The sequence below is a fragment of the Oryctolagus cuniculus genome, chromosome 17 (assembly GCF_964237555.1).
Source record: "Oryctolagus cuniculus chromosome 17, mOryCun1.1, whole genome shotgun sequence".
NCBI lineage: Eukaryota > Metazoa > Chordata > Mammalia > Lagomorpha > Leporidae > Oryctolagus > Oryctolagus cuniculus.
The window spans coordinates 66,857,865-66,885,769 of record NC_091448.1 but is presented as its reverse complement, the minus strand read 5'-3'; the positions used below and the strand labels follow the sequence as shown (position 1 = coordinate 66,885,769).

Here is a 27,905-nt window from a genome sequence, read left to right as displayed (position 1 = left end):
CCTGGGGGCACCACACACTGCCAGTGCAAAGGGCTATTTTAATAAAGTTAGGGTCGAGGGGAAGTCTCTCGCCCAGTCTCTCGGCCCCACCCCTCCGTCACCGCTGGCCAGCCCGCGGCACCCCGAGTCGGCTGCAGTCCTGGGGTGACTCGGGGAGGATGTGCAGGCCGGGCTGGGGGGATGGGGGCTGTGGCCGTGCAGCCTCTGTCCTGCCCCCCCGCCCCTGGACGCCCGGCCTCACTCCTGCAGGAGTTTGTGCTTGACCGTGGAGCTCTGGGAGCAGAGGTGGATGAAGAGGGTGCCGGCGGCCGTGCGGGCTCGCAGCTCCTGCAGCTCGTAGTCGTGGGCCCACTCCACGTTGCCCCACTTCTGGATCTGAGGAGGAGGAGAGCAGCCGCTGACGGGCGCCTGGCCGGGTCCATCACGTGGGAGACCGGCGTGGCTGAGGGGCGCTGGGGGAGGACCCCCCCGTCACCCACTCCTGTGGATGGCCGGAGCAGGCGACCCTCCCTGTGTGGTCTAGGAACTGCGTGTAGGCCCGGGCCGGCGGTGGCTGCCCACGGCTGGGCGGGCTGGGCACCCACACCACCCATGGATCTCCTGGGAGGGCACCCAGCCCGCCTGCAGCCCCTGCTCCCAGGACCCCGGCGTGGAGTGGCCTGTGACTGAGCGCTCCTCGGACACACGACGTGGCCGTCTGAACATCTCTGACTCCAAACTGGCCTGTGGGCTCATCCCTGGCCAGGGCCCGGCAGGCCAGGCCGGCTGCTGCCCCCGCTCGCCCAGGGACCTGGACTCTGCCACACCACACGAGCTGGCTCCCCCAGCCACTCCCCTCCCCATTCCTGTGCGGTGGGTCCTGGCATCCAGAGTACCCAGCATGCTCCGCCAGGCGCAGGCAGTGCCTGTCCCCGAGGCTCTCCTGAGAGGCCGGGGGAGGGGTACACGGTACAGGAAGGCATTTCTCTGTCTAGTCCTCAGGGCAGCCGAGGTTGGAGGCACGGCTGCAAGACGGCAACCCCGAGCCCGCGAACGCAGCAGCCCCTGCCGGGAAGAGACTCGGGGTGGGCAGGCTTGGCCAAAGCAGGGGCTGAGTCAGGCCTGGATGGCGTGGTGATCACCCACAGGCAGCCAGCAGCCCTCCAACCCGCTCCCACAGGTCCAAGAGGGACAGCCTTGTGACTCAGGGGCCCCCTGTGTAGAATGGGCACCCGCACAGCCCCCAGCTGGCCGGGCTGTGCACAAGAGGAGGTGGGGGCACTTCCTGTGCCTGCCAGTGCCTCTGACGGGCCTTATTCTGGTGGCTGGACTTACTCGACGGCAACACAGGCCAGGGTTAGGTGAACGTGCGGTGCCCCTCCCCGCCGGGCCGCGGCCCCTCACCTGGTACTCCTCCTCCAGGCGCGACAGCAGCACGGCCTGCTCCACCGTCAGGTGCAGGTCGGTCAGGCCCAAGGTCAGCACCATGGACTTGAGCTGGGTCACCACGAACTCGATCCCTGCGGGGCCGCGAGCGGAGTCAGGCCCACGCCCTCAGGCAGCCCCTGCACCCCTGAGCAGGGAAAGGGAGGGGGAGAGTGTGCTGCGGCCCTTGGGGTCCGCGCCCTCTTCCCTGGCGTCCTCCTCCACCCAGCCTGGCCAACTAGAGCAGCCCCGCCCCACAGCCCCGCAGCGGGTTCCCAAAGGGCTTGTAACTGCAGACATCGGCTGGAGAGCCAAGCCCCGCTTTCTTGCTAGGACGGCCAGCTCCCAGACATTCCCCCCGCCCGGGCCCCACCCCTCACTCGGGGTGCCGAGTGTGTGTCACCCGCCCACAGGAAGCTGCGCACGCGCTCTCCGGGCACACCTTGGAGGGCCCACATGTTGTAGGACGCCAGGTGGTTGGCCAGCACCTCGTGAGTCCTGGCGGGGATGCTGGGTCCCATGATACTGGTGGAGGAGCCGATCTCCACGCCGTACCTGCAAGGAGAAGGCTTAAAGCCTGCCCGAGACCTGTGTGGAGTTTCTGTCTCCTGACTCTGGCCTGGCTCAGCCTTGGCTGTTGCAGGCATTTGGGGAGTGAACCAGCAGTGAGACCCTTTTTATCTTGTCTTGCTATATTTCAAATAAATAATTTTTAAAAATACATCAAATTAATTTTTTTTAAATACAGCATGGGATACTTGTTTTTCAAATATTTTAAAAGCCTTTTAGGGTGGCCGGCACCGCGGCTCAATAGGCTAATCCTCCACCTGGCGGCGCCGGCACACCAGGTTCTAGTCCCGGTAGGGGTGCCAGATTCTGTCCCGGTTGCCCCTCTTCCAGGCCAGCTCTCTGCTGTGGCCAGGGAGGGCAGTGGAGGATGGCCCAGGTGCTTGGGCCCTGCACCCCATGGGAGACCAGGAGAAACACCTGGCTCCTGCCTTCGGATCAGCGCAGTGCGCCTGCTGCAGCGGCCATTGGAGGGTGAACCAACGGCAAAGGAAGACCTTTCTCTCTGTCTCTCTCTCTCTCACTGTCCACTCTGCACTCTGCCTGTCAAAAAAAAAAAAAAAAAAGCCTTTTAGGGTGGCCAGAGCCGTGGCGCAGTGGGTAAAGCCGCCGCTTGCAGTGCTGGCATCCCATGTGGGCACCAGTTCGAGTCCTGGCTGCTCCACCTCTGATCCAGCTCTCTGCTATGGCCTGGGAAAGCAGTAGAAGATGGCCCAAGCGCTTGGGCCTCTGCACCCACATGGGAGACCCAGAAGAAGCTCCTGGCTCCGGGCTTCAGATCGGCACAGCTCTAGCCATCATGGCCATTTGTGGAGTGAAGCAGCGGATGGAAGACCTCTCTCTCTCTCTCTCTGCCTCTTAACTCTACCTTTCAAATAAATAAATCTTTAAAAGAAAAAAAAAAGCTCTTCCCATTAAGGAAGACGCAGGGTATCAGCAACTCCTTGAACCCTGCGCCCACGGACGTGACCCGTGACGCATGAGCAGCGCCCGACCCTCTCCATGCGCGCGTGTCCTACGCGCTGTTCCACCACTCTGCCCGACACTACAGTCGTGGCGATGAAGAGAAGAATGAAAAGTGTCCCCCAAATCTGCGCATTAACTGTGGGCTTGGCACTGAACGCACCCACTCCTGGGGTCCTCCCCACACCACCGGCCCCACTCGCAGACGAGGGAACTGAAGCTGGATGGACTCAGCGGCCCAGAGGCACATGGCTCCTGCTCACGGTCATGCTCATGGTCACGCTCACGGTCGCGGAGCTGGCGCGCAGACCGGCACCGCTGCCCTGCTCCTACCCCGGACCTAGGCGGATCCTGCCGGGATCCTGCCCCTCCCGGAGGGCGCCGGACTGGCCCTGCGCCTGCTGCGGGCTCGCTGAACGTGTCTCCCAAGGGACCGCTGTTCTGCAAGGCGGGCGGTCTCAGAACGCCCGAGGGGAGCCGGGCCCCAAGGGCGCCCTGAGCTCCGAAAGCTCGGGGCGCTGGCGGTGTGGTACCAGCCAGGCCTCCACGGCCTGCCCGGGCCGGCCGGTCTGTGCCACCTCTTACCTGTTCTCAGCCCACTCTATCACTGGATCCCATTCATTCTTTTGGAGCTCCACCAAGGTCTCGGGCTCTTCCACCCTGTAGCTAATTCATGGCAAAAAACCACCTTCATTAATGGAAAAGTACAATTCTTTCATTCGGTGACCGCAAAGGAAACCACAAAGGGGGAGGGCACAGGCTGCTCCGCCCTGGCCCCGCCCCCAGCCCTGCAAGGCTCTCCCCTAAAGTGGCAGTCCTGGGGCCAGCGGCAGCGGCAGCACCTGGGAGCCCGTGAGAAATGCATGTTCCCAGGCCACACACCCCACCCCACCCATCTACAGAAACCGGACCCTCTGGGGCGAGAGCCACAGCACGCAGGCTGAGCCCCGGCCCGGTCGCTGCCGCCTTCCCAGAGACGCACACAAATGGCCCGTTGCCTTTTCAGGAGCCCGCCCCCCTCTCGGTGTGGACACACGGTCCTCAAGGCCAGGCTGTGGCCCTCGCGCTGACCGAGAGACACGGAGACCCAGCTGGCTAAGGGGGAGCCGGGCTGCAGGGGTGTCGCGGGACCGCAACCCAGGTGGGCGCCGTGGAAAGCCATGGTCTCGCGCAAGGGAGAGGAGGAGAGAGGCCGTGCGTGTGCAGAACAGCGGGCCCCTCCCCACCCACCAGGGCCCCCGGGACCTGCTACCGCCAGGGCGTCACTTACCAGATGGTGTCAGTGTCCAGAAACTTGATGGCCGCTTGGATCAGCTGGTCCTTGCTCCGCTGGGTCGGGTTGTCCAAGGACGTGTTGCACAGGGTGGTCTGCGGGGAGAGGTGGGTGAGGGGAGGGGGCGGCCGTCAGCACCGGCTGGGCTCGGCCGAAAGCCGGGTGCAGGGCAGCAGGGCGGGGAGCCCTGGAATGGCGGGGACTGTGCTCCCGTGTGCCGGGGCAGCTGTGGGATGCTCGCAGCAGCGCAGTGGGCCTCCCCGAGGCCTCGGGATTCATTGATTTACAGAAGTGACAGCGGGAGAGATCCTCCACCTGCCACCCCCAGATGAAAGACTGCTCTCTGTGTCTGTCCCTCTCTCTGTAGCTCTGACTTTTAAAATAAATAAAAATTTAAAAACAAAGTACCTATCTAATTTAATCCCCATGACAAAGCTCTGGAGTAGGTACAATTATCATACCCATTTCACAGATGTAAGAGACTGAGGCCCGGGGCGGTCAGACACAGTGAATAAGACCCGTAGGCAGGAATGGGACACAGATCTGACAGAACGGCTTTTCCAGCGGGTGCCCTTAGCACACAGGCAGCGGGGACGCTGACATCCAGGCCGCACCCACACTGGTTCTGAGATCTGCCTGGACAATAAGAGGTTGCTCAGTGCGCTGTCTGCGGCCCTGGTCGCCCCCAGCTCATCTGCTGGCCAAGGAGCAGGCTGGCCCCTCAACAGGACGCCCTCCGGGTTGGTGGGCCAGGGTGGGAGCCACCATCCTCAGGCGGGGCGCCCCCTGCGCTGACCACAGCTCCCTGAGGCGAGCGCTCTTCACCCACCTTTTAGAGGCGGGGGGCCCAGGGCCGAGCAAGCGGCAGCCCCTTCCCCAGGGTCACCGTCAGGGAGCCCCTTGCCCAGGGTCACCGTCAGGCAGCTGCGGGCTGGACCTGGGGGCCTCAAGCAGCCCCCTCGGTGGGCACGGGCGGGGCTGGCACTATGGGAGCCTTCCTGCCCCTGCTGCCTTTAGCCAGGATTTACCGAGTGCCAACGAGGCTTCCCGCCAGGGGCTGGCTGTCGCTGGTTAAGAGTGCAAGGGACGTGGCCCCTGCCCTTCTGTCGCTCAGCGGGCAGCAGGGGAGACAGACAGGACCTGTGCAGACGCCAGAAAAAAAAAAAAAAAAAAAAAAAAAAAAGCAACAGCGACAACCCGGATGCAGGATGAGCCGCCGTGACAGAGAAGAGGGCCGGGCAGCCGGCAGAGGTGACGAATGTCCGAATGTCCTCAGACCAGAGCTGGCCATGCGAGGGGCCACGCGAGGGACTGCAGGTGGCTAGGCCGCTGGAGAGAGAGCCTGGCGAGACGTGCGGCTGTCCCGGGCAGGCCGGAGCCCTCCCACCCCCACCCCCGGGCCCTGCCAGGACGTGGAAGGGAGCCCCGGGCTTGTTACCAGGTGCATGGTGTAGGACTTGATGGTGTCCTGCTGGGACTCCCACTCGGTGGCCACGGCAATGGCCAGGGCCTCGCTGGGCACAGTGAAGAGCTTGGCCTGGGGCGTCTTCAGCTTCCTGTGGTCCAGGTTTATCTCAAAGCCACCTCGGGACAGCAAATGAAGGCCTCTCAGGGGTCGTCACGGGGCAGCGGGGGCCGAGCCTGTATTTGGCCGGAGTCCCTTTACGGAAACGCGTAGGGACGAAAGCGCAAAGGACAATCCCGCCACTGAAGTGGCAGCGGATAAAGAAAAAAATAAAACAAGCAAGCAAACAAGCAAGCAAAGGAGCCCGCGCTGCTGGCCGTCCACGCTCAAGAGCTCAGACACTCACCTTCGCCCTGGCTGATGCTCACGTTCTGGTAAAACCTCTTCCTCTCTGTAAGAGACGATTGCTTCATTAAGGCAGTTGAAACCACGCCGCCGCGGCTCTGGGGGCCCCCGCCCCGTGTGTGCAGACGGCTCGCTAGCGCGGATGGATTTTGGGCCACCCCCACGGCCGCCCACGCCCCGCACACATCCCAGACTGGGTGAAAGTCATAGACCCATTCGGGCAAGACTCTGGGCCTCTCAGGAGAAGCCAGTGTGTGCGTGTGCAGTGCACGTGTGTGTGTGCACGCGTGTGTGGTGTGTGGGCAGGAGGTAGAGCTCCCAGGAGCGCCTCCCACCCCCTCTCCCTAATTAATTAATCTAATTAACCGGCTTGCGCATCTATTCAGCAGGAACTCCAAACCTTTGCTTTAAGAAGGGGAAGAAAAAAAATCAGTGTTCAGCATTTTCTTTTGAAAACAACTTGAATAACATCTTGGACGATGCTGTAAACACATACTTCTTTACCCTGCAAGGATTAAAACCTAAGGCCTGGCCCCGGCGCTGTGGCGTAGCAGGTAAAGCCACTGCCTGCAGTGCTGGCATCCCATATGGGCACTGGTTCAAGTCCCGGCTGCTCCACTTCTGGTCCAGCTCTCTGCTATGGCCTGGGAAAGCAGTGGAAGATGGCCCAAGATGAACCCCTGCACCTGCGTGGGAGACCTGGAGGAAGCTCCTGGCTCCTGGCTTCAGATCAGCTCAGCTCTGGCTGTTGCGGCCATTTAGGGAGTGAACCAGCGGATGGAAGATGTCTGTCTTTTTGTCTCTCCCTCTCTGTAACTCTGTCTTTCAAATAAATAAATAAATCTTTACAGAAAATGGCAATGTAGTGTGTGGAGGAAAAGGAGATCCCTTAGTTTGCTCTCAAGCTTTAAAAAGGGCAATGTTAAGTTAAACTCATCCAAACAGACTCTAAAGATTCAAAGGCCCTGCCGTGTGCATCCTGGGCCCAGGACGATGGGCAGAGGGCGTGGGTTTCTCGCCAGACACAGGGTTCCCATGTTTCCACGCCACACCGGTGTCACTCCTGTTAAAGACAGGAAGCTGGGGTGGGTGTTTGGTGGGCACTTGAACGTCACACAGGACGGCGGCATCCACGTCAGGGTGCCTGGGTCACGAGTCCCGGCTCCCTGCCTCAGTGCAGCCTGGGAGGCAGGAGGCGATGGCCCAAGCGGCTGGGTCCCTGCACCCACGGGGGAGACCCGGCCTGCGTCCCAGGCTGCTGGCTTCAGCCCGGCACGGCCATGCATGCTGCAGGCAGTGCAGACTGGGGGGGCAGCAGACGGGGGTCTCTGTCTCTCTGCTTTCCCGTAGAGTAAGGACGGGGACCCCGTGTCCCCAACCAACTAAGCAGCTTCCTGCTAATGGCCTGGAAACCTAGCAGCCGCCAGTGTCCAGGCTGGCCTTCTGTTTGGACCGGCCCAAAGTCTCAGGAACTACAACTCCCACAGTGCACCAGGAAGAGGAAGTGCCGGTCTCAGCGCAGCCCCAGCGCCTTTATCCTTTAAAACAGTGCCATCTGGTGGCCGCCTCTGTTGTCTGCACCCCTAGGGGCAGCTGTATTTCTAGGTAGCAAAATCTCCAGGCGAGATAACATAAAGAACCCTTAACAAATCCACAATAGAAAGACAACCCAATTAAAAAATGGAAGAGGGATTTTAAAATAGACATTTTTCTCAAAGAAAATATACACGTGGCCGAGAAGCACGTGCAAACACACGTGAGGTCATTCACAAGTAGGGAGATGCAAACCAAGACCACAGGTGGAGATCCCGCCTCACACCCTGTCCCATAGCTGTTGTCAAAAAGACCTGGGCAGCTGTTTAGTGTAGAGGCTGAGACACCACGTCCCCCGTCAGAGTGCCCCGATTTGACACCTGATTCGTTCCCGACTCCAGCTTAGTGCAGACCCCGGGAAGCAGGGGTGATGGCTCACGCAACTGCGTTCCCACCACCGGCTCTGGGCTTTCTGCTTTTTAAAGATTTTTATTTATTTGAAAGGCAGGGTTGCAGAGAGGCAGAGGGAGAGAGAGGTCTTCCATCCGCTGGTTCACTCCACAAATGGCTACAACAGCCGGAGCTGCACCCATCCAAAGCCAGGAGCCAGGAGCTTCCTCCGGGTCTCCCATGTGGGTGCAGGGGCCCAAGCCCTTAGGCCATCCTCTACTGCTTTCCCAGGTCATAGCAGAGAGCTGGATGGGAAGAGGAGCAGCTGGGACTAGAACCGGCACCCATATAGGATGGTGGTGCGGCAGGTGGAGGATTAACCTACGGCACCACATCGCCAGCCCCGAATAAACATTTTAAAAATAGCAGTAACTGTTGGCAAGGATGTGGAGCAATCAATCCCCACGCATTGCTGCCGGGGCCTGTGACCCAGCGCAGCCCCCGTCGGGAGAAAGTTAATGTCACCATCTGACCCGGCAGTTCCAGGGCCCACAGAAAACCTGCACGCACAGGGCGGGTGCCTGGCACGGCAGCGTAGATGGCTGCTGGCACACCCACACCCTGGATCAGAGCTGCCCATTCGAGCCCCAGCTACTCTGCTTCCAATCCAGCTTCCCGCCAGTGTGCTGGAGGCGGAGGCTCATGGCTCAGGAGTTTGCTTCCTTGTCACTCCTGTGGGGAGACTGGGGTGGAGTCCTTGGGCTCCTGGGCCCAGCCCTGGCCGTTGTGGGCCTTTGGTGAGTGGGAGACCTCTGTCGGTCTCTGCCTTTCAGACAGAATGAAAATACAATTTTTTGAAAAGTGTACACAAATGTCAACAGCAAAATTATTCATAATAGGCAAAAAGTAGAACCAATCCAAATGCCTTATCAGTGAATGAACGGATAAAATGAAATACAGTCCATGTACACAGTGGAACATCAAGTGACAAAAAGTAATGGAGGCGTAGCAGATTAAAATGCCACCTGCAGTGCTAACATCCCACATGGGAACTGGTTCTAGTCCCGGCTGCTCCTCTTCCGATCCAGCTCTCTGCTATGACCTGGGAAGGCAGTAGAAGATGGCCCAAGGACTTGGGCCCCTGCACCCACGTGGGAGACCTGGAGGAAGCTCCTGGTTCCAGATCAGCACAGCTTCAGCCATTGCAGTCATCTGGGGAGTGAACCAGTGGGTGGAAGACCTCTCTTCTCTCTCTCCCTCTGTAACTCTGCCTTTCAAATCAATCAATCAATCTTTAAAGAACCAAAAGTACGAATACTTGATACGACCTTAAAGACGAAGGCAAAAAAGAGACAAGTGGGGTCCCATCAAACTAAAAACCCTCTTACAGCAGTGCAACAGTCAATCAACAGAGCGAAGGCACAACCCACAGAACAGGAGAAAATATTCACAAACTCTGCCCCTGACAAGGGGGCACAAAGAAGCAATTTCAGCCCAAAAACAGCATCCAAAGGAGCCAGAGAGAGAGCAAGAGCTGTACACAGACACCCCTCGAAGGAGGACACACAGATGCCCAAAGGGACCCGAGCAAAGGCTCAGCACGGCGAATCGCCACGGGAGCGCAGAGCCAGCCCAGGGAGAGAGCGTCTCCCTTGTCAGGTGCAGGAGATAACGCACACCAGCTAGGAGGTGAGGGAGGGCACCCTCGGAGGCTGTGGGTGGGAATCTGCGCAGTCGCGGTGCAAGGCAACACAAAGGCTTCTCCAGAAACTACAGCTAGAACCACCACAGGTGGCCGGCGCCATGGCAGAGTGGGTGAGGCTGCTGCCCGCAGCGCCGGCATCCCATATGGGCACCAGATCAAGTCCTGCTGCTCCACTTCCCATCCAGCTCTCTGCTGTGGCCTGGGAAAGCAGTAGAAGATGGCCCAAGTGCTTGGGGCCCTGCACCCGCGAGGGAGACCTGGAGGAAGCTTCTGACTCCTGGCTTCAAATCGGCTCAGCTCAGCCACTGTGGCCAATTGGAGAGTGAACCAGAGAATGGAAGACCTGCCCTCTCTCTCTCTGCCTCTGCTTCTCTCTCTGTGTAACTGTGACATTCAAATAAATAAATACATCTTTAAAAAAAAAAAGAAAGAAAGAAACTCAGCCTGCTGCAGGTTTACTGAATTTCTGTCCAGCCCTGCTGAGACCACATGGTTCTGTGTTCCTTACACGGCCTGTGGGCTGAAACCTTGCCGGCCCCGGGACTCCCATGGTAACTGATTTGAGTTCTCACAGCGTGTGCGATGCACTGACACATCACGTGGGACCCCGTCAGAGTGTACAATTTTTATATATCAGCTATAAAGGTTTTACAAATAGATTTAAAAAAAAATTATTTATTCATTTGAAAGTCAGAGTTACAGAGAGACAGGAGAGGCAGAGAGAGAGAGAGAGGTCTTCCATTCACTGATTCACTATCCCAGATGGCTGCAACGGCTGGAACTGTGCCGATCCAAAGCCAGGAGCCAGGAGCTTCTTCCAGGTCTCCCACATGGGTGCAGGGGCCCAAGGACTTGGGCCATCTTCCACTGCTTTCCCAGGCCACAGCACAGAGTTTTATGGGAAGAGGAGCAGCCGGGACTCGAACCAGCGCCCATATGGGATGCCAGCACTGCAGGCGTCAGCTTACTCGCTACGCCACAGCGCCGGCCCCCTAAATAGGTTTTAAAAGACTACACTCTCTTTACCTGAAATGTCCAACGCAGAGCAATCTAGAAATGGAGACAGGGCAGTAGCGGTTGCCCGTGGCTGGAGGGTGGACAGGGTAAGGGGAGATGATAACTGCAGGGTAAGAGTTCCTTCTGGGGGTGACAGAAATGCTCCAAAATTGAGCGTGATGCAGAGTGCACGATCGGAATGTACTGAAACCCCCTGAATCTGACCGAAAGAGAATGACCTGCAGCGTAAGCGAATCAGCTCTCGATGAAGTGCTCAACTCTTTTTTTTTTTTTTTTGCCCCAGCCCAATGTACGAACACGCTATTTTCCAGACAGCTCTGACATGCAGGCCAGGGGCTGACAAACTTCCTGTCAAGACCACAAGGCAGGGCTGGTGCTGTGGCGTATGGCGGGTTAAGCTGCCGCCTGTGACTCGGGCATCCCAGATGGGCGCCGGTTCGAGTCCCAGCTGCCCCATTTCTGATCCAGCTCCCTGCTGTGGCCTGGGAAAGCAGTGGAAGATGGCCCAAGTGCTCACCCGCTCTCTCTCTCTGTCTCTTTCCCTCTCCCCCCACCCCCGGAACTCTGCCTTTCAAATAAAAATGAATAAATAAAACAAGAACCACAAGGCACACGTTCCAGGCCTTGCAGGCCATGCGGTCTCTGCTGGGAACTCCCAACTGCCCATTCGGTGAAAGCACTTGGAAATGACGGGTAAATGAAAGAGCACTGTCTCTGTGCCAATAAAACTTTATTTGTCATTTGCTCCAAAAAAAAAGAAAACAAGTAGCAGGCTAGCTTCCTGGTCTAAGCATGACAAACCCTGCCTGGATTTCACAGCGCACCCTAGGAGGCTGCCGGGGCTGGGGTAGGGGATGCGGGTACACACTTGGAGCAGCCGTGTGGCCCAGGCGACAGACAAGGCCCCACTGGGCATGCCCACACAGCCAGGACACCTCCCACACGGGGCAGCATGGAGCCAGGCTGTCACATCAAGTCTCCCAGCGCCTCAGAGACCCTCTCCTAACCCCCCTGCCCTGGCCTCTGATGACCTCAGGGCCACACTGCAGTCTCCCCCGAGAACAACCGGCCTGGCGCGACTTCCCCCACGCTGAAGCTGAGAACTGGAGGAGCCTTCTAGAACGCAGACACGCATGTGCGCACATGCACGCACACACATGAGCGCACGCACACAAACAGGCATGCACACACGCACGCACCCACACACATACGCATGCGCACACACACACACACGTGCACGCGGGGGCCTGGTCTCCGCGTCTCCTCGCCCCTTGCTGCCTTCCCTCATCCAGGCGTGTTTTCTCTGCATCTGACTGCCGACCACGCACCCGGGACATCCGGGGGATCCGCACTCCAACAGAGGAAGCCGGCGGGTCCAAGGCCAAGTGAGCGGCCTCAATTTTAACTCTGCTTCTGCGCCCTTTGCTGGTGTTGGGCCCCACTGGGGACGCCCGTCCTATTCTGCTAATGGCTCTTCCTGGCACACCTGCGGGCCCTGACGGGGGACATCTCATTTGTATAACCAGGAGGCGGCGCTGTGGTGTAGTAGGTAAAGCCGCCGCCTGCAGTGCTGGCATCCCATATGGGCTACGGTTCGAGTCCCGGCTGCTCCACTTCTGATCCAGCTCTCTGCTGTGGCCTGGGAAAGCAGTGGAGGATGGCCCAAGTCCTTGTACCCGCGTGAGAGACCCGAAGAAGCTCCTGGCTCCTGACTTCGGATCGCCGCGGCGGGTTAGAGGTTCAGCTTGGTCACCTGGCTACACACACTCACCCCTGCTGCGCCCCCGGCCCAGGAAAACAGCGGAAAGAGACGCCACTCCCGATGTCCCCCCGCCCCACCCCCAAACCCCGCTCCTGCGGGGAACCAGCGTCACCGCCTCCCACAGGCCTCCTCGAGTTGGGAGGCAGAGGGGTCGCCCACTTGTTCAGGACAGACGGCTAGACACGGCCAGGAAGCTGCAGCCTTGACCTCTGCCCTGTGACCTTGGCCAAGTCCTGACCCGCGACCCGAACCTGCCCCGTTTGAAACCTCGGCTGACCCTCGCTTCTCTTAGCAGACGCCTCGTGCTCCCATTAACCATGCGAGCCCGGTCCCGCCGCCCGGCCCTGCACGCCCGAAAGCTCGCTCTCAGCCCACCCCAGCCCGACGTGGCCCCTCACCTGTCGGCGGCGCGTAGGCCCGGGCCGGGGACCCCAGGGCTGGCCCTGGCCCCACGGGCCGAGTCAGGAGGCGGCGCCCCCGGTCCCGCAGCCGGAGGCAGCTCCTCCACATCGCGCCCCAAGGGCCTCGGGCGCACGCGGGGCGCGAGACCAAGCCGCGCTGTCCGGCTGTACGGAAACCTCTCACGCCTCCCCGGATCCCCTCAGCCGCCTCTGGACGCCGCCATCTTCCGCATGAGCCCTACGGCGCACCGTAGCCGCCGCGCGCCTCCTGCGCACACCGCCCCCGCCCCCGCCGGAGAACCTGCATCACAAACGCTCCTCGCCCCGCCCCTCCTCCGCGCCGCGCCTCCGGAATAAGACTACAATTCCCAGAAGTGCCCTCGCGCTGCCCGCCACGTGTTTTCTCTGCTCGCCAATGGGCGGAAGCGCCGCGTGAGCTTGCTCCCGCCCTCCCCGGCGCTCCGGAGCAGGTGGAGGGAAAGTAGAGTAGGGGTCCGAGCTCAGTACCGGGAGGCCCTGCTCGCAGGTCCAGGGTCGCGGGGGCGGCCGGAGTGCTCGGTGCGCAGCGAGCGGGCGCCCCCCCCCCCCCGCCCGTGCCCCGCGCGTGCGCGCTGTGCCCCTAACGCCCCGGCACCCGCGCGGCAACGGTGGCGGTTCCTCTCCCCTCCCCTGCCCCTTCCCCGCGATGCCGGTGCGCACCGAGTGCCCCCCGCCGGCCAGTGCGTCTGCCGCGTCCGCGGCCTCGCTCAACCCGCCGCCGCCCATCAACACCCAGCAGCCCGGCGTGGCCACCAGCCTGCTCTACAGCGGCTCCGAGTTCCGTGCCCACCAGAAGAGCAAGGGGAATTCGTACGACGTAGAGGTGGTGCTGCAGGACCCTCTGGCCGGGTCCTCCCGCCTGCTAAGACCCTGAGGGAGCCTCCCCGAGTCTCCCAGACCGAGACCCGCTGTCCAGGGTCCTCCTCTTGGGGCCCTCCTCCTGCTGGAGTTTGCTGCGGGCAGAGCAGGATCTCCCGGTGCAACCCACGACTGCTGGCTGCTCAGACCGGGCACTTTCCGCCCGGGTGCTGTCAGCATCTTATTAACTGCCATGCCCTTCCCCGCCCTCTCGAGCGGCTGTGAAACCCCCAAACTCTATGGAATTCAGGGAGAATCGCCCACAGGACGGGAGCTGCAGGTCAGAGCTGTGGGTGAGCGAGTGTGGCTCAGCTGTTCCAAACGCTTCCCCAGTGCCAAGGTCAGCAGATGACGGTACCTACAAGTGCTCTGGCAGGTTTCGCAGGGAACACCTTTGTCACCAGCACCAAGCCTGGAGGCACCTCGGCGTCCCTGCGGTGCTGGCATCCTCTGGATGCCCGAGTTCATTGCCGCGTGGAGGCCTTGCCTTAGTGTCTGATTTATGGCGTTACCCGGAAGTAGTTGCCGTCTCAGACCTGATAAATGGCACAAAAACTTGTCCAGTTTCTCAGCCCGAGCCCTCACGTGACGTGAAACATCTCAGCGTGTGCTCCAGGGAGCACGATGCTTTAATCCGAGGGTTTCCTGTGCCAGGGACCCCGCTCAGGATGACGCCACGGGTGCGGGTGGACCCTGCGAGTTCAGCCACAAAGTAACCATGCCGGTCTCAGAGCCACATAAGAAGTCACTGGAGCTGTCACAGCACACCTCGAGGCGTGTGGAGCTGGTGTGGTTGCAGGCTGGCTCCTGGCGGGACCCACAGCGGGCCCGGTAATCTTCCACCTTCCCTCGCAGCCAACCCTGACATTCCCTGTCCCATCTGTCTCGGTCTCCGAGAATGGACCCTGCACACAGAGCCTCCAGCCACCGGGTAGCAAAAGCCCTTGCTCGCTCACTCACCACTTTGAAAGCCCTCCATCCCTAACCTAATGGCTCCAAGGGCAGCAAGTTTACTGTACACCCAGCAGGGTTGAGCAGGTCTCTTGGGGCGGGGGAGGCCAGCGTGGAAGAAGAGGAAATTGGCTGGTGGGTGGGCATCGGCTGGCGGCTGCCACCCTCAGAATCCACTGTGCCCCTCGCGCCTCTTCCTCCTGGGCTCCTGGCTCTTGTCATTAGAAACATGAGCGTGTGGACAGGGCGGGCACTCACAGGGTGGTCAGGGTGCTTGACTGGCATCTTAGTTTGTGGCTGGCACGTGCTGTGCCACGGGGGTTTGCTAAGAGGCTGCTTGGAGTCTTCTGCCCATTCGTGGGATGGTCACGCAGCACCGACGCGGAAATGGACTAGGGAGAGAAGTCAGCCGGGGTCAGGGGTGGCGGGCACCATGTGCACGGGTGGGGAGGGCTCGTGCCACAGCCTGCTGCCCAGCCAGAGGCCTGAGCGGTCAGTGAGCGGTCCAAGGTCCTCAGCTGCAGGGAGCTGACAGCGTTCTGGGACCAGCTGGCTTTGTCTACAGGCCACTTGGTGCATGTGTACAGGGGACTCCTGAGGGCCCCGGGGGCTGGTGGGGAGCCTTGGGCTCTGCCGCCTTCCCCAGCCTGGCCTGGCGGGATCTCGCAGCACCGCGGCGTGTCCCCCGCTGGATATGTTGTTCATCTGCGTGTCTTCTCTTTGCAGCACGTGGACACAGGGAACTCTTACCTTTGTGGCTACTTGAAGATTAAAGGCCTCACCGAGGTAAGCCCCTGTGCACTCCAACCAGAGCCCGGAAGGGTCCAACTCACCGCAGCCTCACAGGGAGAGGGGCAGGCTGTCCCCACCCGGGACCCGAGCAGAGCACGTGGTCGGTCGCCAAGCACCTGTGCTGCGTGGGGAGCGGGCAGCATTGTGGTCGTGGCACATCCTGTCGGAAGTCATTCAGAGGAAGCTGTGTAAATGATGTCCCGGTGTGACCCACGCTGTTGGTGTTGTTTTGAAGTCCTCCAGGAGCAGGTCGCCCTTAGTAAGGGAAGCCCCTGCAGTGCTGAGCATTAGTCAGGCTCCTCAGAGGAGGAGGGTGTGCCAGCCTTGGCCTTCCCCGGGGTCCAGCCTCACACAGCACGGAGACTTGTCCCTCCCCGGTGCAGATGGCGTGGCCTTGACAAGCGCTGGCTCCTCTGCACAGGCCCAGATATGGGCTTAGCGCAGCCAGCGCAGGGACATGTAGTGAGAGAGGGCCCAGCGCGTTTCCAGGAGGCCCCGGCCATGTCAGGCCTCAGTTGCATACCTAGGGGCTCTAGGTCACATACCACCAGTGGAGCCATTGTGAATGGGCAGGGCCTGGGCTTCCAGCATAGTCAGGGTTGTGCAACCATTTTTTTTTTTTTAGGATTTATTTTATTTATTCGAAAGAGTTACAGAGAGAAGTAGAGACAAAGAGAGAGGTCTTCCATCTGCTGGTTCACTCCTCAAATGCCGCAACAGCCGGAGCTGTGCTGATCTGAAGCCAGGAGCTAGGAGCTTCCTCCAAGTCTCCCACGTGGATGCAGGGGCCCAACCACTTGGGCCATGGAATGACTTTTTTTTTTTAAAGATTTATTTATTTATTGGAAAGTCAGAGTTACAGAGAGAGAGGAGAGCCAGAGAGAGAGAGATCTTTCATCTGCTGGTTTACTCCCTAGTTGGCTGCAGTGGTCAGAGCTGTACCAATGCAAAGTCAGGGGCTTCATCAGTGTCTCCCACCTGGATGCAGGGGCCCAAAGACTTGGGCCATCTTCTACTGCCTTCCAAGGCCGTAGCAGAGAGCTGGATCAGAAGTGGAGCAGCTGGGTCTCTAACCGGCACCCATATGGGATGCTGGCGCTTAAGGCCAAGGCATTATCCCGCTGAGCCACGGCGATGGCCCCCCTGAAGACTTTATGTATTTATTTATTTTTTGACAGGCAGTGTGGACAGTGAGAGAGAGAGAGAGAAATAAAGGTCTTCCTTTTTGCCGTTGGTTCACCCTCCAATGGCCGCCGTGGCCAGAGCGCAGTGGCCGGTGCACAGTGCTGATCCGAAGGCAGGAGCAATGTGCTCCTCCTGGTCTCCCATGGGGTGCAGGGTCCAAGCATTTGGGCCATCCTCCACTGCACTCCCGGGCCACAGCAGAGAGCTGGCCTGGAAGAGGGGCAACCGGGACAGAATCCGGCACCCGAACCGGACAAGAACCCGAGAGGCTGGCACCACAGGCAGAGGATTAGCCTAGTGAGCCGCAGCACTGGCCCCCTGAAAGACTTTTTTAAAAGTATCCATCTGGACTTTGGACACAGTGCTTACCATAAATGCAAAGCGTACCAGGAAGGCTGAACATTCTACAGCCCTGAAGAAGACTAAAGTACCTCCCGTGCTCCATGAGGAGGTACTTTCACAACCAGACCAGGTTCAGGCTCAGCATCCAACCCTGACAGAAGTCACAGTTCAACCTTTTGATGTAGAACTTACCCTAACTCCAGAATCCATTGTGGAGGGTGAACTACTCCCAACCATGCAGGAGACTTCAGGGCAGCCTCCAGGGCCACATAATGAAGTGGTCTGTCAGCCTCCAGTTTATTATGAGATGGTAGTTCCAAAACCAAGTCAAGATCAAACTCCGCATCCAATGTCACCCAGTGGCACAGCTGAACCTTCGAAGTTAGAGTCAACCATAACTCAGGTACCCACTACACAGGATGAACATTCTACAGCCTTCAAGTCTATATCTCCTCCTCCTTATCCAATGTACCCTGAGGTGACATTTTCACCTCCAGTCCAGATTCAGACTCAGTATACAAACCTGCCTCAAGTCACAGTCAAGCCTCTGGACCTGGAAATTACCCAAACTCCACAACGTACTACAGAGGCTACACCTTCTACTACCATGCAAATGACCCTAACTCAGTCTACAGAGCCACTAAAGGAGCTCGTAACTCAGTCCCCAGGGGACAATGAGATGACAGTTCCAACAGCAGGTCAGCATCAAGCTCAGCACCCAACATCACCCAGTGTCATAGCTCAGCCTTCCAAGATGGAGCTAACCATAACTCTGGTACCCACTGCAAAAGCTGGCCATTCTCCATCCCTGAAGAAGACTACAGATCTACATCCAGGCCAGGTTCAGACTCAGCACTCAACCCTAACTGAAGTCACAGATCAACCCCTGAATGCGGCTGCCACCATAAATGTCTGTGAGCTCTGCACCTGCAAAGATGAGACACTTCCGTGCACTGGCCTCAGCCCAGTGCAGAAGCTTCACAGAGTTCCTGTACCAGAGCCCAACAGCTACAATGGCACCTTCAGCATATTGTAAGAATCTCCCTTCCTCATGGTTCCCTACAGCCTGCCTGTCTCAGCAGCTTTTCCTCAAGAGCCTCCTGAGCCCTCCTCAAGTCCCCACCTTATGTTGACTGTGTGTGTGTGTGTGTGTTTTGGCAGGCAGTTCGACAGAGAAAGAGAGAAAGGTCTTCCTTTTGCCATTGGTTCACCCCCCAAGTGGCCACTTTGCTTGTGAGCTTTCCTGATCCTCCTTCTCTTCTTCTCTCTGTCCCTTCTACAGTCTCATGTGATTGCCCTTACTCCTTTTCCTGATTCTTTATTTATTGACATTTGCCATATTATTACCTCATTGCTTTACTCCCACTCTTGAACACAGCCCTCATCCCAACATATTAGAGATGATACAACAGGTTTAAGGATAGATTCTGGAGCCAGGTTGCCTGGCTTTGAACACAGGTCTCCCAGTGATTAGCTTTGTGACTTTCGACAAGTTATTTAGCTTGGATTCCATCTCTTCATCTATAAAACTGGATTATGGCCGTGATCAGTTCACTAGACCGTTGTGTATTTAGATGAGTGGATGCATACAATACATCACTTCCAAGCATATGTGAATGTAAACTCGTAATAAATACCATTATTGCTGAGCCCCTCAGTTGTAGCCTGACCTTACCTTTGTTCCTCTATACATAGTAGCCATTTTGTGCCATTCCAGGGTGTCATAGGAACCACAGATAGAGCACAGTTATTCTAAAACTTTACCTGAGGTTTACAACATGGCCATTATTTGTAAAATCAAGAAAAAAAAAAAGGGGGGGGGAGTCTGTTTTAGGCAAAGATTTGTCTGATGGAATGATCAAGATTTAGACTGTCTGGCTACAAGAGATGGACTTAGGAAGCAATGAAAGATATGCAAACAAACTTGAATATTGGCTGAGGGGTTTCAAAGTTCATAATGAGATATGGAGTGTCATTAAAAGCTTGTGAGTAAGAGAAAGATGATTTAAAATGGGGGGTATTTTAATCTACTATTTTCTTTTTAAAGGTTTTTATTTATTTACTCGAGAAGCAGTGCAACAGAGAAAGAGGTCTCATTCGCTTATTCATTCTCTAAATGCATGCAATGGCAGAGAGTGGGGAGGCCAGTGCCGGGAGCACAGAACTCAAACCATGCATGTGTATACAAAGGCTGTTGATTTTTGTGCATTGATTTTATATCCTGCTACTTTGCCAAACTCTTCTATGAGTTCCAATAGTCTCTTAGTAGAGTTCTTTAGATCCCCTAAATAAAGAATCATATCATCTGCAAAGAGGGATAGTTTGAGTTCTTCCTTCCCAATTTGTGTCCCTTTAATTTCTTTTTCTTGTCTAATAGCTCTGGCTAAAACTTCCAGAACTATGTTGAATAGCAGTGGTGAGAGTGGGCATCCCTGTCTGGTACCAGATCTCAGTGGAAATGCTTCCAACTTTTCCCCATTCAATAGGATGTTGGCTGTGGGCTTTTCATAAATTGCTTTGATTGTATTGAGGAATGTTCCTTCCATACCCAGTTTGTTTAGAGTTTTCATCATGAAAGGGTGTTGAATTTTATCAAATGCCTTCTCGGCATCTATTGAGCTAATCATATGGTTTTTCTTCTGCAGTCTGTTAATGTGGTGTATCACATTGATTGTTTTGCACACATTGAACCATCCCTGCATACCAGGGATAAATCCCACTTGGTCTGGGTGGATGATCTTTCTGATGTGTTGGTGCATTCTATTGGCCAGAATTTTATTGAGGGTTTTTGCATCTATGTTCATCAGGGATATTGGTCTGTAATTCTCTTTCAATGCTGCATCTTTTTCTGGCTTAGGGATTAAGGTGATGCTGGCTTCATAGAAAGAATTTGGGAGGATTCCCTCTTTTTTGATTGTTCTGAATAGTTTGAAAAGATTTGGAGTTAGTTCTTCTTTAAATGTCTGGTAGAATTCAGCAGTGAATCCATCTGGTCCTGGGCTTTTCTTTGCTGGGAGGGCCTTTATTACTGTTTCAATTTCTGTCCCAGTTGTGGGTCTGTTTAGGTTTTCGATGTCTTCCCGGTTCAATTTAGGTAGGTTGCATGTGTCCAGGAATCTATCCATTTCTGATAGGTTTCCCTGTTTGCTGGCATACAATTCCTTGTAGTAATTTCTGATGATTCTTTTTATTTCTGTGGTGTCTGTTGTTACGTTTCCTTTTTCATCTCTGACTTTATTGATTTGGGTCCTTTTTTAGTTAGTTGGGCCAATGGGGTGTCAATTTTGTTTATTTTTTCAAAAACCAGCTCCTCGGTTGGCTGATTTTTTTTGTCATTTTTTTTTTTTACTCAATCGTATTGACTTCTTCTCTGATTTTAATTATTTCTCTTCTCCTACTAGATTTGGGTCTGGTTTACTACAGTTTTTCTAGATCCTTGAGGTGAATTGAAAGCTCATTTATTTGGTGCCTTCCATTTTCTTGATATAGGCACCTATTGCTATAAACTTTCCTCTTAACACTGCTTTTGCTGTATCCCATAAGTTTTGGTATGTTGTACTGTTTTCCTCATTTACTTCCAGGAAGTTTTTGATTTCTTCTATGACCCAGTGTTCATTCAGGAGCATGTTGTTCAATCCCCTTGTGTTTGCATATGCTCTAGGGATTCCTGAGTTGCTAATTTCCAACTTAGTTCCCTTATAGTCTGAGAAGCTACATCGTATGATTCTAATTCTTTTGAATTTGCTGAGACTTCCTTTAAGGCCTACTATGTGGTTGATCCTAGAGGAGGTTCCATGCACTGCTGAGAAGAATGTAAATTCTTTAAGTGTAGCATGAAAAGTTCGGTAAATATCTATTAGATCCATTTGGGCTATAGTGTTGTTTAAATCTACTGTCTCCTTGTTGATCTTCTGTCTGGTTGATCTGTCTATTTCTGAGAGTAGAGTATTGAAGTCCCCCAGTACTATTGTATTGGAGTCTAAGTCTCCCTTTAAGTCCCTTAACAAACCTTTTAAATAAACCGGTGCCTGCAATTAGGTGCATATACATTGATAATAGTTACATCTTCCTGTTGAATTGATCGCTTAATCATTATATAGTGCCCCTCTTTGTCTCTCTTAACAGTTTTTGTGTTGAAGTTTATGTTGTCCGATATTAAGATGGCTACGGCTGCTCTTTTTTCATTTCTGTTGGCATGGTATATCTATTTCCAGCCTTTCACTTTCGGTCTGTGTGCATCTTTGTTGGAAAGATGTGTTTCTTGTAAGCAGCAAATAGATGGGTTTTGTTCCTTAACCCAATCAGCCAATCTGTGTCTTTTAACTGGACAGTTGAGGCCATTAACGTTCAATGTGACTATTGATAAGTAGTAACTTTGCCCTGCCATTTCCCAAAGATATTTTCTAATATATGCTTTGAACTTCCTGTGATCTTTTGCTGTGAGGTTTCCTTCCTTTACCTTCTTACATATTGATGACCGTGTTTCCGTGTTTCTGTGTGTAACACATCTTTAAGCACCTTTTGCAGGGCTGGACAAGTGGCAACAAATTCTTTCAATTTCTGTTTGCTATGAAAGGTCTTTATTTTACCTTCATTCACAAATGAGAGCTTTGTAGGATATAGTATTCTGGGCTGGCAGTTTTTCTCTCTTAGTACCTGGGCTATGTCTTGCCATTCCCTTCTAGCCTGTAGGGTTTCTGTTGAGAAGTCTGCTGTAAGTCTGATTGGAGATCCTCTGAGAGTAATCTGATGTTTCTCTCTTGCACATTTTAGAATCTTTTCTTTATGTTTCACTGTGGTGAGTTTGATTACAACGTGTCGTGGTGAGGATCTCTTTTGGTCATGGTTACTGGGGGTTCTATGAGCTTCCTGTACTAGGATGTCTCTGTCCTTCTCCAAGCCCAGGAAGTCCTCTGCTAGTATCTCACTAAAAAGGCCTTCTAATCCTTTCTCCCTCTCCATTCCTTCAGGAATTCCTAGAACCCAAATGTTGGGATTTTTTTTTTTACTAGTATCCTGTAGATTCCTAACAATATTTTTTAGATTTCTGATTTCCTCTTCTTTTCTTTGGTTTGACTGTATGCTTTCCTGTGTTCTGTCTTCTAAGCCCTGAGGTTGCTATTATGCATGTCCAAAATGGCATCTGTTCACTGTCTTGCTCGCCTTTGAGAGGTGAGCGGAGAGAGTGAAACTCCTGTCCGTACTGGTCCCTTTTATTATTTTCCTCTCTCCTGTAGTTAGCCTGGTGAACTTTCGCCTACGGGGCTTCAAGCCTCGTTCCCTCTAGGCTCCTTCTACTTTCCTGCCGGTTGTCTCAAGCTATTGAGGTTCGGTTCACTTCACGATCCAGCACTGGTGGGTAGATTCTGCTGCTGGTGTCCCGAGCTGTGGACTCCCACGCCCTCCACCGTGAATCACTAGTTCTGGAAGAGTTTCCTCTGCTGTTTCTTCCACAACTCTTCCTTGAACCTGCAGTATCTCCACTTTTATTAAACTGTCTCTTCCCGGACTATCAGTGTGCTCCCTTCCTATTCATCAAATGTAAATTTTATTATCCCCACTGACTATATAGGTAATAGCTAATCAAGGCAATGTTTTCCTTTTCCTAGAGATTTATCCTGCAACAAAATGGAGTCTATCGAAAGACGTGCATTTGAGTCACTCCCTTTTTTGCAGTCTATGTAAGTTGCAATTTCATCATATTTGGAATTTGAGTAAATCTTCCCTGTAAACCACCTTGCTGTTCACCTTGAAATAGGGTGAAGCTTCTACTTTACATTTGTAGTAGAAGGTTACTAAAATTCTGTAACAGGTCCTTTTCATCTCTAGCACAGATGCTATCAGATACAAAGGTCAGAGTGAATCCCACAGAGCAGGGCTTCTCAACCAACTCAATTTTGTATTCAGGTAACATTTTGCAGCCCTGCACATGCTGCTGGCACCTAGTGGGCCAAGGCCAGCCTGCTGTTAAGCCACCTACTATATACAGGACAAACCTCCACAAGAAAGGCATTGTCGAGCCCAAAATGTCAATAGCATTCAAGTTGTGAAACTCTGTTCCAGAGAAGTAAAGATCACGCAGTACAAGTATGTCATGTAATATGAAAATGATATGATGAAATTTAATGTAAAAGTGCAAGTATAATTTAGAAGCCAAATCTTCCAGTACCAGTAAATTCTTTAGTGTGTAGATAAAATGTGGAAGTGTTGTTTCATCTATAAAAATTAGAATCCCTCCTGAAAGAGGAGTATTCTTCAAATATATCCTTTTTTCTTCTTCATTCTCTTTGACTTCTGTCTTTTTTTGTAGAAATCTTGGTTGCAATTTACTGACAGAACTGAGCTTTGGGACATTTCAGGCGTGGCATGGAATGCAGTTTTTGCACAATGTGTAAGTGAAATAGATGATGAATACATATTTAAAAACCATTTGTGTATAAAAATGGTATATAGTTATGCTTATCTGGGTATTAAGTCCTGTATATAAACTCTGCAAAGAAGGTCTTCATTTCAATTTTTTTTTTTCAAAAATCTAACACAAAGTACTCTGGGAGAAAAAGGTTCTGGTGCTTTCTCAGGGTTACCTGCTTTTAAATCATAATGCAAAAATAATTCCTGGGACCCAGCCAAAGGGCATGTCTCTCCCCATCACCCAGATCATGAGCTTTTTCCAAAATGTATTTAACTCTCAATTTATAAATTATCTGTGGATACTAAGAACCTTTATACTTTAGTATAAAAAAAATAAGAAAATACACTGCTCTAACATAATCCCACATGTTCTGTCCTGACTAAACTGCAACAGAAAGTGAGTTTTATTCACTTTCAGCTCAATAATTCTGTGATGTTCAATGGCCCGAGGGAATTTTAGATTCAAGATAAAGATTCTCCACTCAACCTGACGTTGAAAGACTATCCACCTGTTCTGTAGTTCAGAATCCCAGTCATAACCATTCTGGTTATGAGGGAAGGTTTTAGGATGTGTGGAGGATGGACCAACAGTGCCTGCAGATCTTGGGGAAGAACACTGAAAGTCTGTTTTTCCTACACCCATACACTGGGGAGCTGGTTCCTGAGGCTCCTACACCAAGTGGTTTTGGTAGAATCAGTAAAAATGGCCTCAACATATATCATTCCATTAGATTCCCTCCTAAGGGGCCTCTTAAGTTTTCTGTAGACAACACAGGGAGAAAATCTGTGGAATCACAGCATATGAAAAGTAATGAATTCATTTAAGAACATTCACTGAGTGCCAGGCCCACCGAGTGCCAGGTGCTATATTAAGTGCTGGGGGTACAAATTGGAACAGGACAGAAGCTTTGTCTCCAGAGACTTTCATGCCAGCAGGGGGAAGTTGGGAAAATGAGTGACAGCCATGCTAGCATCTGTGCAGCAAGGCCAGAGAGATGAGCTGAAAAAGTAGGAGCAGAGCTAGGGATGGCGCACAGTACACAAGGCACCAGTTCATTTATCTCAAGATTCTGTGTCCATCTTAAGCCAAAGAAAAAAAAAAGCATTTGCTTCATGGTGATGCAAAAACCAGAGCTAGCTGGTATTGGAAACTAATTCTCTTATCATGTGATCTGAACATATCTAACTCGTGGTTACTTCAAAAATTGGCACAATGGCTGTAATACACCAAGTGTGTGTTGGGAGCTGGTCTCCTTTATTTGGGGACATATTCTTTTATTAGACAAAGCTAATCTGCTTCAAGGAAACTTTTGCTATCCCCGTTGCCCCAGGAAGACACCAGTGATCTTATGACCAAAGATGAGGGTTTTTAAAGTGAAAACAATGCTGTTCACTGCATTACAGAGTCCAGAAAAGAGTGCCAGCTGAGCTGGATTCATCATGAACTGGAGCCTAAGCTTCAAGGTTTTACGCTTGCACGTGCCCCTTCCAAGGTCCTGGGAGGGGCTGGAGCAATTTTTATATTCATAATTCTGCATGTTTCATTATAAGGGATTCCCCAAATTGGGTTAAGCTCACGCTCAGCAAAATCTGCATTCACCGTTACTTTGCACGTACTACATGCAGCCCAGTAAACATTCTTCTGAATGAAGCCTCTGTGTAAACAGCAGTGTGGTAGGATCAGTCTATTGTGAATCTGAAATCCACCTCAAAGACATGCCAAGAGCTTACCAGTGACATAACTCTCTTCAAATAGTAATAATCATTAAATCTTTCAGCTGAAATCAGAAATAAATTACAGAAAATCAGCAGTAATTGATAATTCTAAACATTAAGTATACATTTTTTCTTCTGCTTCATGCATGTACATTAAATGTTTTCTTTAAAGAAATATTTAGTTGAAAATCAGAGTTACACAGAGAGAGGAGAGGCAGAGAGAGCAAGATCTTCCATCCAATGGTTCACTCCTCAATTGGCCGCTACAGCTGGAGCTGTGGTGATCCAAAGCCAGGAGCCAGGAGCTTCTTCCTGGTCTCCCAAGCAGGTGCAGGGGCCCAAGGACTTGGGCCACTGCTTTCCCAGCCACAGCAGAGAACTGGATGGGAAGTGGAGCAGCTGGGACTAGAACCGGCACCCATATGGGATGCCAGTGCTTCATGCCAGGGCGTTAACCCACTGTGCCACAGCACCGGCCCCTTGTACATTAAGTCTTAACCCAATGGCTTATTTTTAAAAATTGTTTTAGTCACTTCATTGGTTCTCACAATAAAACTCAGGTCTGCCCTTTGGGGTGTTTTGTAAGGGTTCAAAGGTTTCCACATTGTCACTTCCAGCAACTTTTCTTCTCATAATCTTCTCATCTGCACCATATTCTCATCTGTGTAACAAGAGATCTTCTTTTCTCTTAAGGTACTTCTTCCTCTGCCCCATATGTTTCTAAGTATTCTCTTCATTGCCTTTACTTTTTCTTCTTTAAGATTTATTCATTTATTTGAAAGTCAGAGATGGGGCTGGCACTGTGGCACAGCAGGTTAATGCCCTGGCCTGAAGCGCTGGCATCCCATATGGGCACCAGTTCGAGACCTGGCTGTTCCACTTCTGATCCAGCTCTCTGCTATGGCCTGGGAAGATGGCCCTAGTCCTTGGGACCCTGCACCTCTCTCTCTCTTTCTCTCTCCCTCTCCTCTCTCTGTGTAACTCTGACTTTCAAATAGAAAGAAAGAGAGAGAGAGAGAGAGAGAGAGAGAGAGAGAGGAGAGGAGAGGAGAGGAGAGAAGGAAAGATAGTTACAGAGAGGTGGGGGAGAGGGTCGTCTTCCATCCACTGGTTTACTCCCCAAATGGCCAATATGACCGGAGCTGAGCTAGCTGATCCAAGGCCAGGAGCCGGGAGCTTATTCCAGGTCTCCCACATGGGTGCAGGGGCCCAAAGACTTGGGTCATCTTCCACTGATTTTCCAGGCCATAGAGAGAGCTGAATTGGACGTGGAGCAATGGGGACTCAAACTGACATCCCATGTGTGATGCCGGCACTGCAGGCAGTGGCTTTACTCGCTATGCCACAGCGCCAGCCCCTGCCATACACATCTTTAATTCCTCCTTTTATTAGGTCATTACGTTTTAGGCACTATACTAAGTACTTACACAAGTGAGATAACATGAAGAATGCACAGTAATGCTTGGCAAATGGTACATGATTACACACGTTGCTTCCATCTTCCCAACAACTCTTGCCATTTAGAAACGATGACCCCTATTGTGTAGGTGAGGGAGGTTAAACTGAGATACTAGCAGAGAACTTCCCAGGCTTGGAGAAGGACAGAGACATGCTAGTACAGGAAGCTCATAGAACCCCCAGTAACCATGACCAAAAGAGATCCTCATCATGACACGTTGTAATCAAACTCACCACAGTGAAACATAAAGAAAAGATTCTAAAATGTGCAAGAGAGAAACGTCAGATTACTCTCAGAGGATCTCTAATTAGTTCACACTGTTAATGTGTGATACAACTATTTAGGAACTTTACAAGAAATTTTCTGTGCAGTTCTTTGTTCCCTGGTGAACAAGAGCTGAAGGAGGGCAACTTGACCTTTTTGTGCATTGTACCTTTTTTAAAAGATTTATTTGTTTATTTGAAAGTCAGAGTTACACACAGAGAGAAGGAGAATCAGAGAGAGAGAGAGAGAGAGCGAGAGAGAGAGAGAGAGAGACCTTCCATCCGATGGTTCACTCCCCAGTTGGCTGCAATGGCAGGAGCTGTGCAGATCTGAAGCCAGGAGCCAGGAGCTTCTTCCGGGTCTCCCACGCAGGTGCAGGGGCCCAAGGACTTGGGCCATCTTCTACTGCTTTCTCAGGCCATAGCAGAGAGCTGGATGGGAAGTAGAGCAGCCGGGACTAGAACCGGCACCCATATGAGATGCCGGCACCACAGGCAGAGGATTAACCTAGTGAGCCACGGCGCCGGCCCCTAGAACAATATTTCTCACACTTTGACTCTGATTTGGCTTGTGCTGCCACATTTTACTCCCACAAGCGTTATCAAAAAGGCAGTGGAGTAGGATTCAATAGACCGCCATTTATCAAGTGAGGGAATGGGGCCAGAAATGGAAGCGATCTTCAGTGCGGAATCCATGTGATCCTCAAAGCATAATGGTTCACGGTAAAGAGCGTCTGTAGAGTCTTCCACCTAGAGCTGTTGAGACAGTTCCTGCTCAGTCTCTGCACTGCCCATGCACAACCCTAGTGAAGAAGTGAATGCTCTGCAATGGGAGGAAGAGGTGGGAGAATAGAGTGGCCTCGCAGTGTGACTTCACTGGAGACACATGCAAGGCCCCTACGTCAGCTACAGAAGGGCTGCCCCATGAAAAGGAAAGGCTGAGCCATTTGGTACAAGGCCATGGGTGCTGCTAAGGAAGAGGGAAGCAGTGGAGAACGACAAACTTGGCCAAATTGTCTGCGCTGCTTAATGTTCTACCATCATTCTTCACAGCTTGGGGAAAG

At 53.3% G+C, this 27,905-nt stretch overlaps 2 protein-coding genes across 28 annotated transcripts; one reads left to right on the top strand and one right to left on the bottom strand.

Moving 5' to 3' along the window:
- Window positions 1-18: 18 nt before the first annotated feature.
- LOC100353330 (ATP synthase mitochondrial F1 complex assembly factor 2) lies at window positions 19-13,406 on the bottom strand. Of its 8 annotated transcripts, none has more exons than XM_070061747.1 (8): window positions 13,333-13,406; window positions 6,019-6,063; window positions 5,646-5,791; window positions 4,205-4,302; window positions 3,520-3,600; window positions 1,847-1,959; window positions 1,384-1,499; window positions 19-375 (listed from the first exon to the last, which is right to left on the bottom strand). In XM_070061747.1, the coding sequence occupies exons 3-8, from the start codon at window positions 5,652-5,654 to the stop codon at window positions 238-240; spliced, it is 555 nt and encodes a 184-aa protein (XP_069917848.1). In that variant the 5' UTR covers window positions 5,655-5,791; window positions 6,019-6,063; window positions 13,333-13,406; the 3' UTR covers window positions 19-237. The 8 variants fall into 8 exon arrangements, 7 of the variants coding, with proteins under 7 accessions (XP_069917848.1, XP_069917847.1, XP_069917845.1 ...); XM_070061746.1 differs by lacking the exon at window positions 13,333-13,406 and adding an exon at window positions 12,823-13,111; XM_070061744.1 differs by lacking the exon at window positions 13,333-13,406 and adding an exon at window positions 12,823-13,079 and having other exon boundaries at window positions 1,808-1,959.
- On the top strand, window positions 13,156-27,579 carry LOC138846328 (glucose-induced degradation protein 4 homolog). 20 transcript variants are annotated; one of them, XM_070061758.1, is made up of 4 exons: window positions 13,393-13,687; window positions 15,400-15,459; window positions 22,602-22,673; window positions 23,303-27,579. In XM_070061758.1, exons 1-3 carry the CDS (start codon window positions 13,511-13,513, stop codon window positions 22,647-22,649), a joined length of 285 nt encoding a protein of 94 aa, XP_069917859.1. In that variant the 5' UTR covers window positions 13,393-13,510; the 3' UTR covers window positions 22,650-22,673; window positions 23,303-27,579. The 20 variants fall into 20 exon arrangements, 5 of the variants coding, with proteins under 5 accessions (XP_069917856.1, XP_069917859.1, XP_069917858.1 ...); XM_070061757.1 differs by having other exon boundaries at window positions 22,900-27,579; XR_011383794.1 differs by lacking the exon at window positions 13,393-13,687 and adding an exon at window positions 13,156-13,295 and having other exon boundaries at window positions 22,602-27,579.
- Window positions 27,580-27,905: the final 326 nt, after the last annotated feature.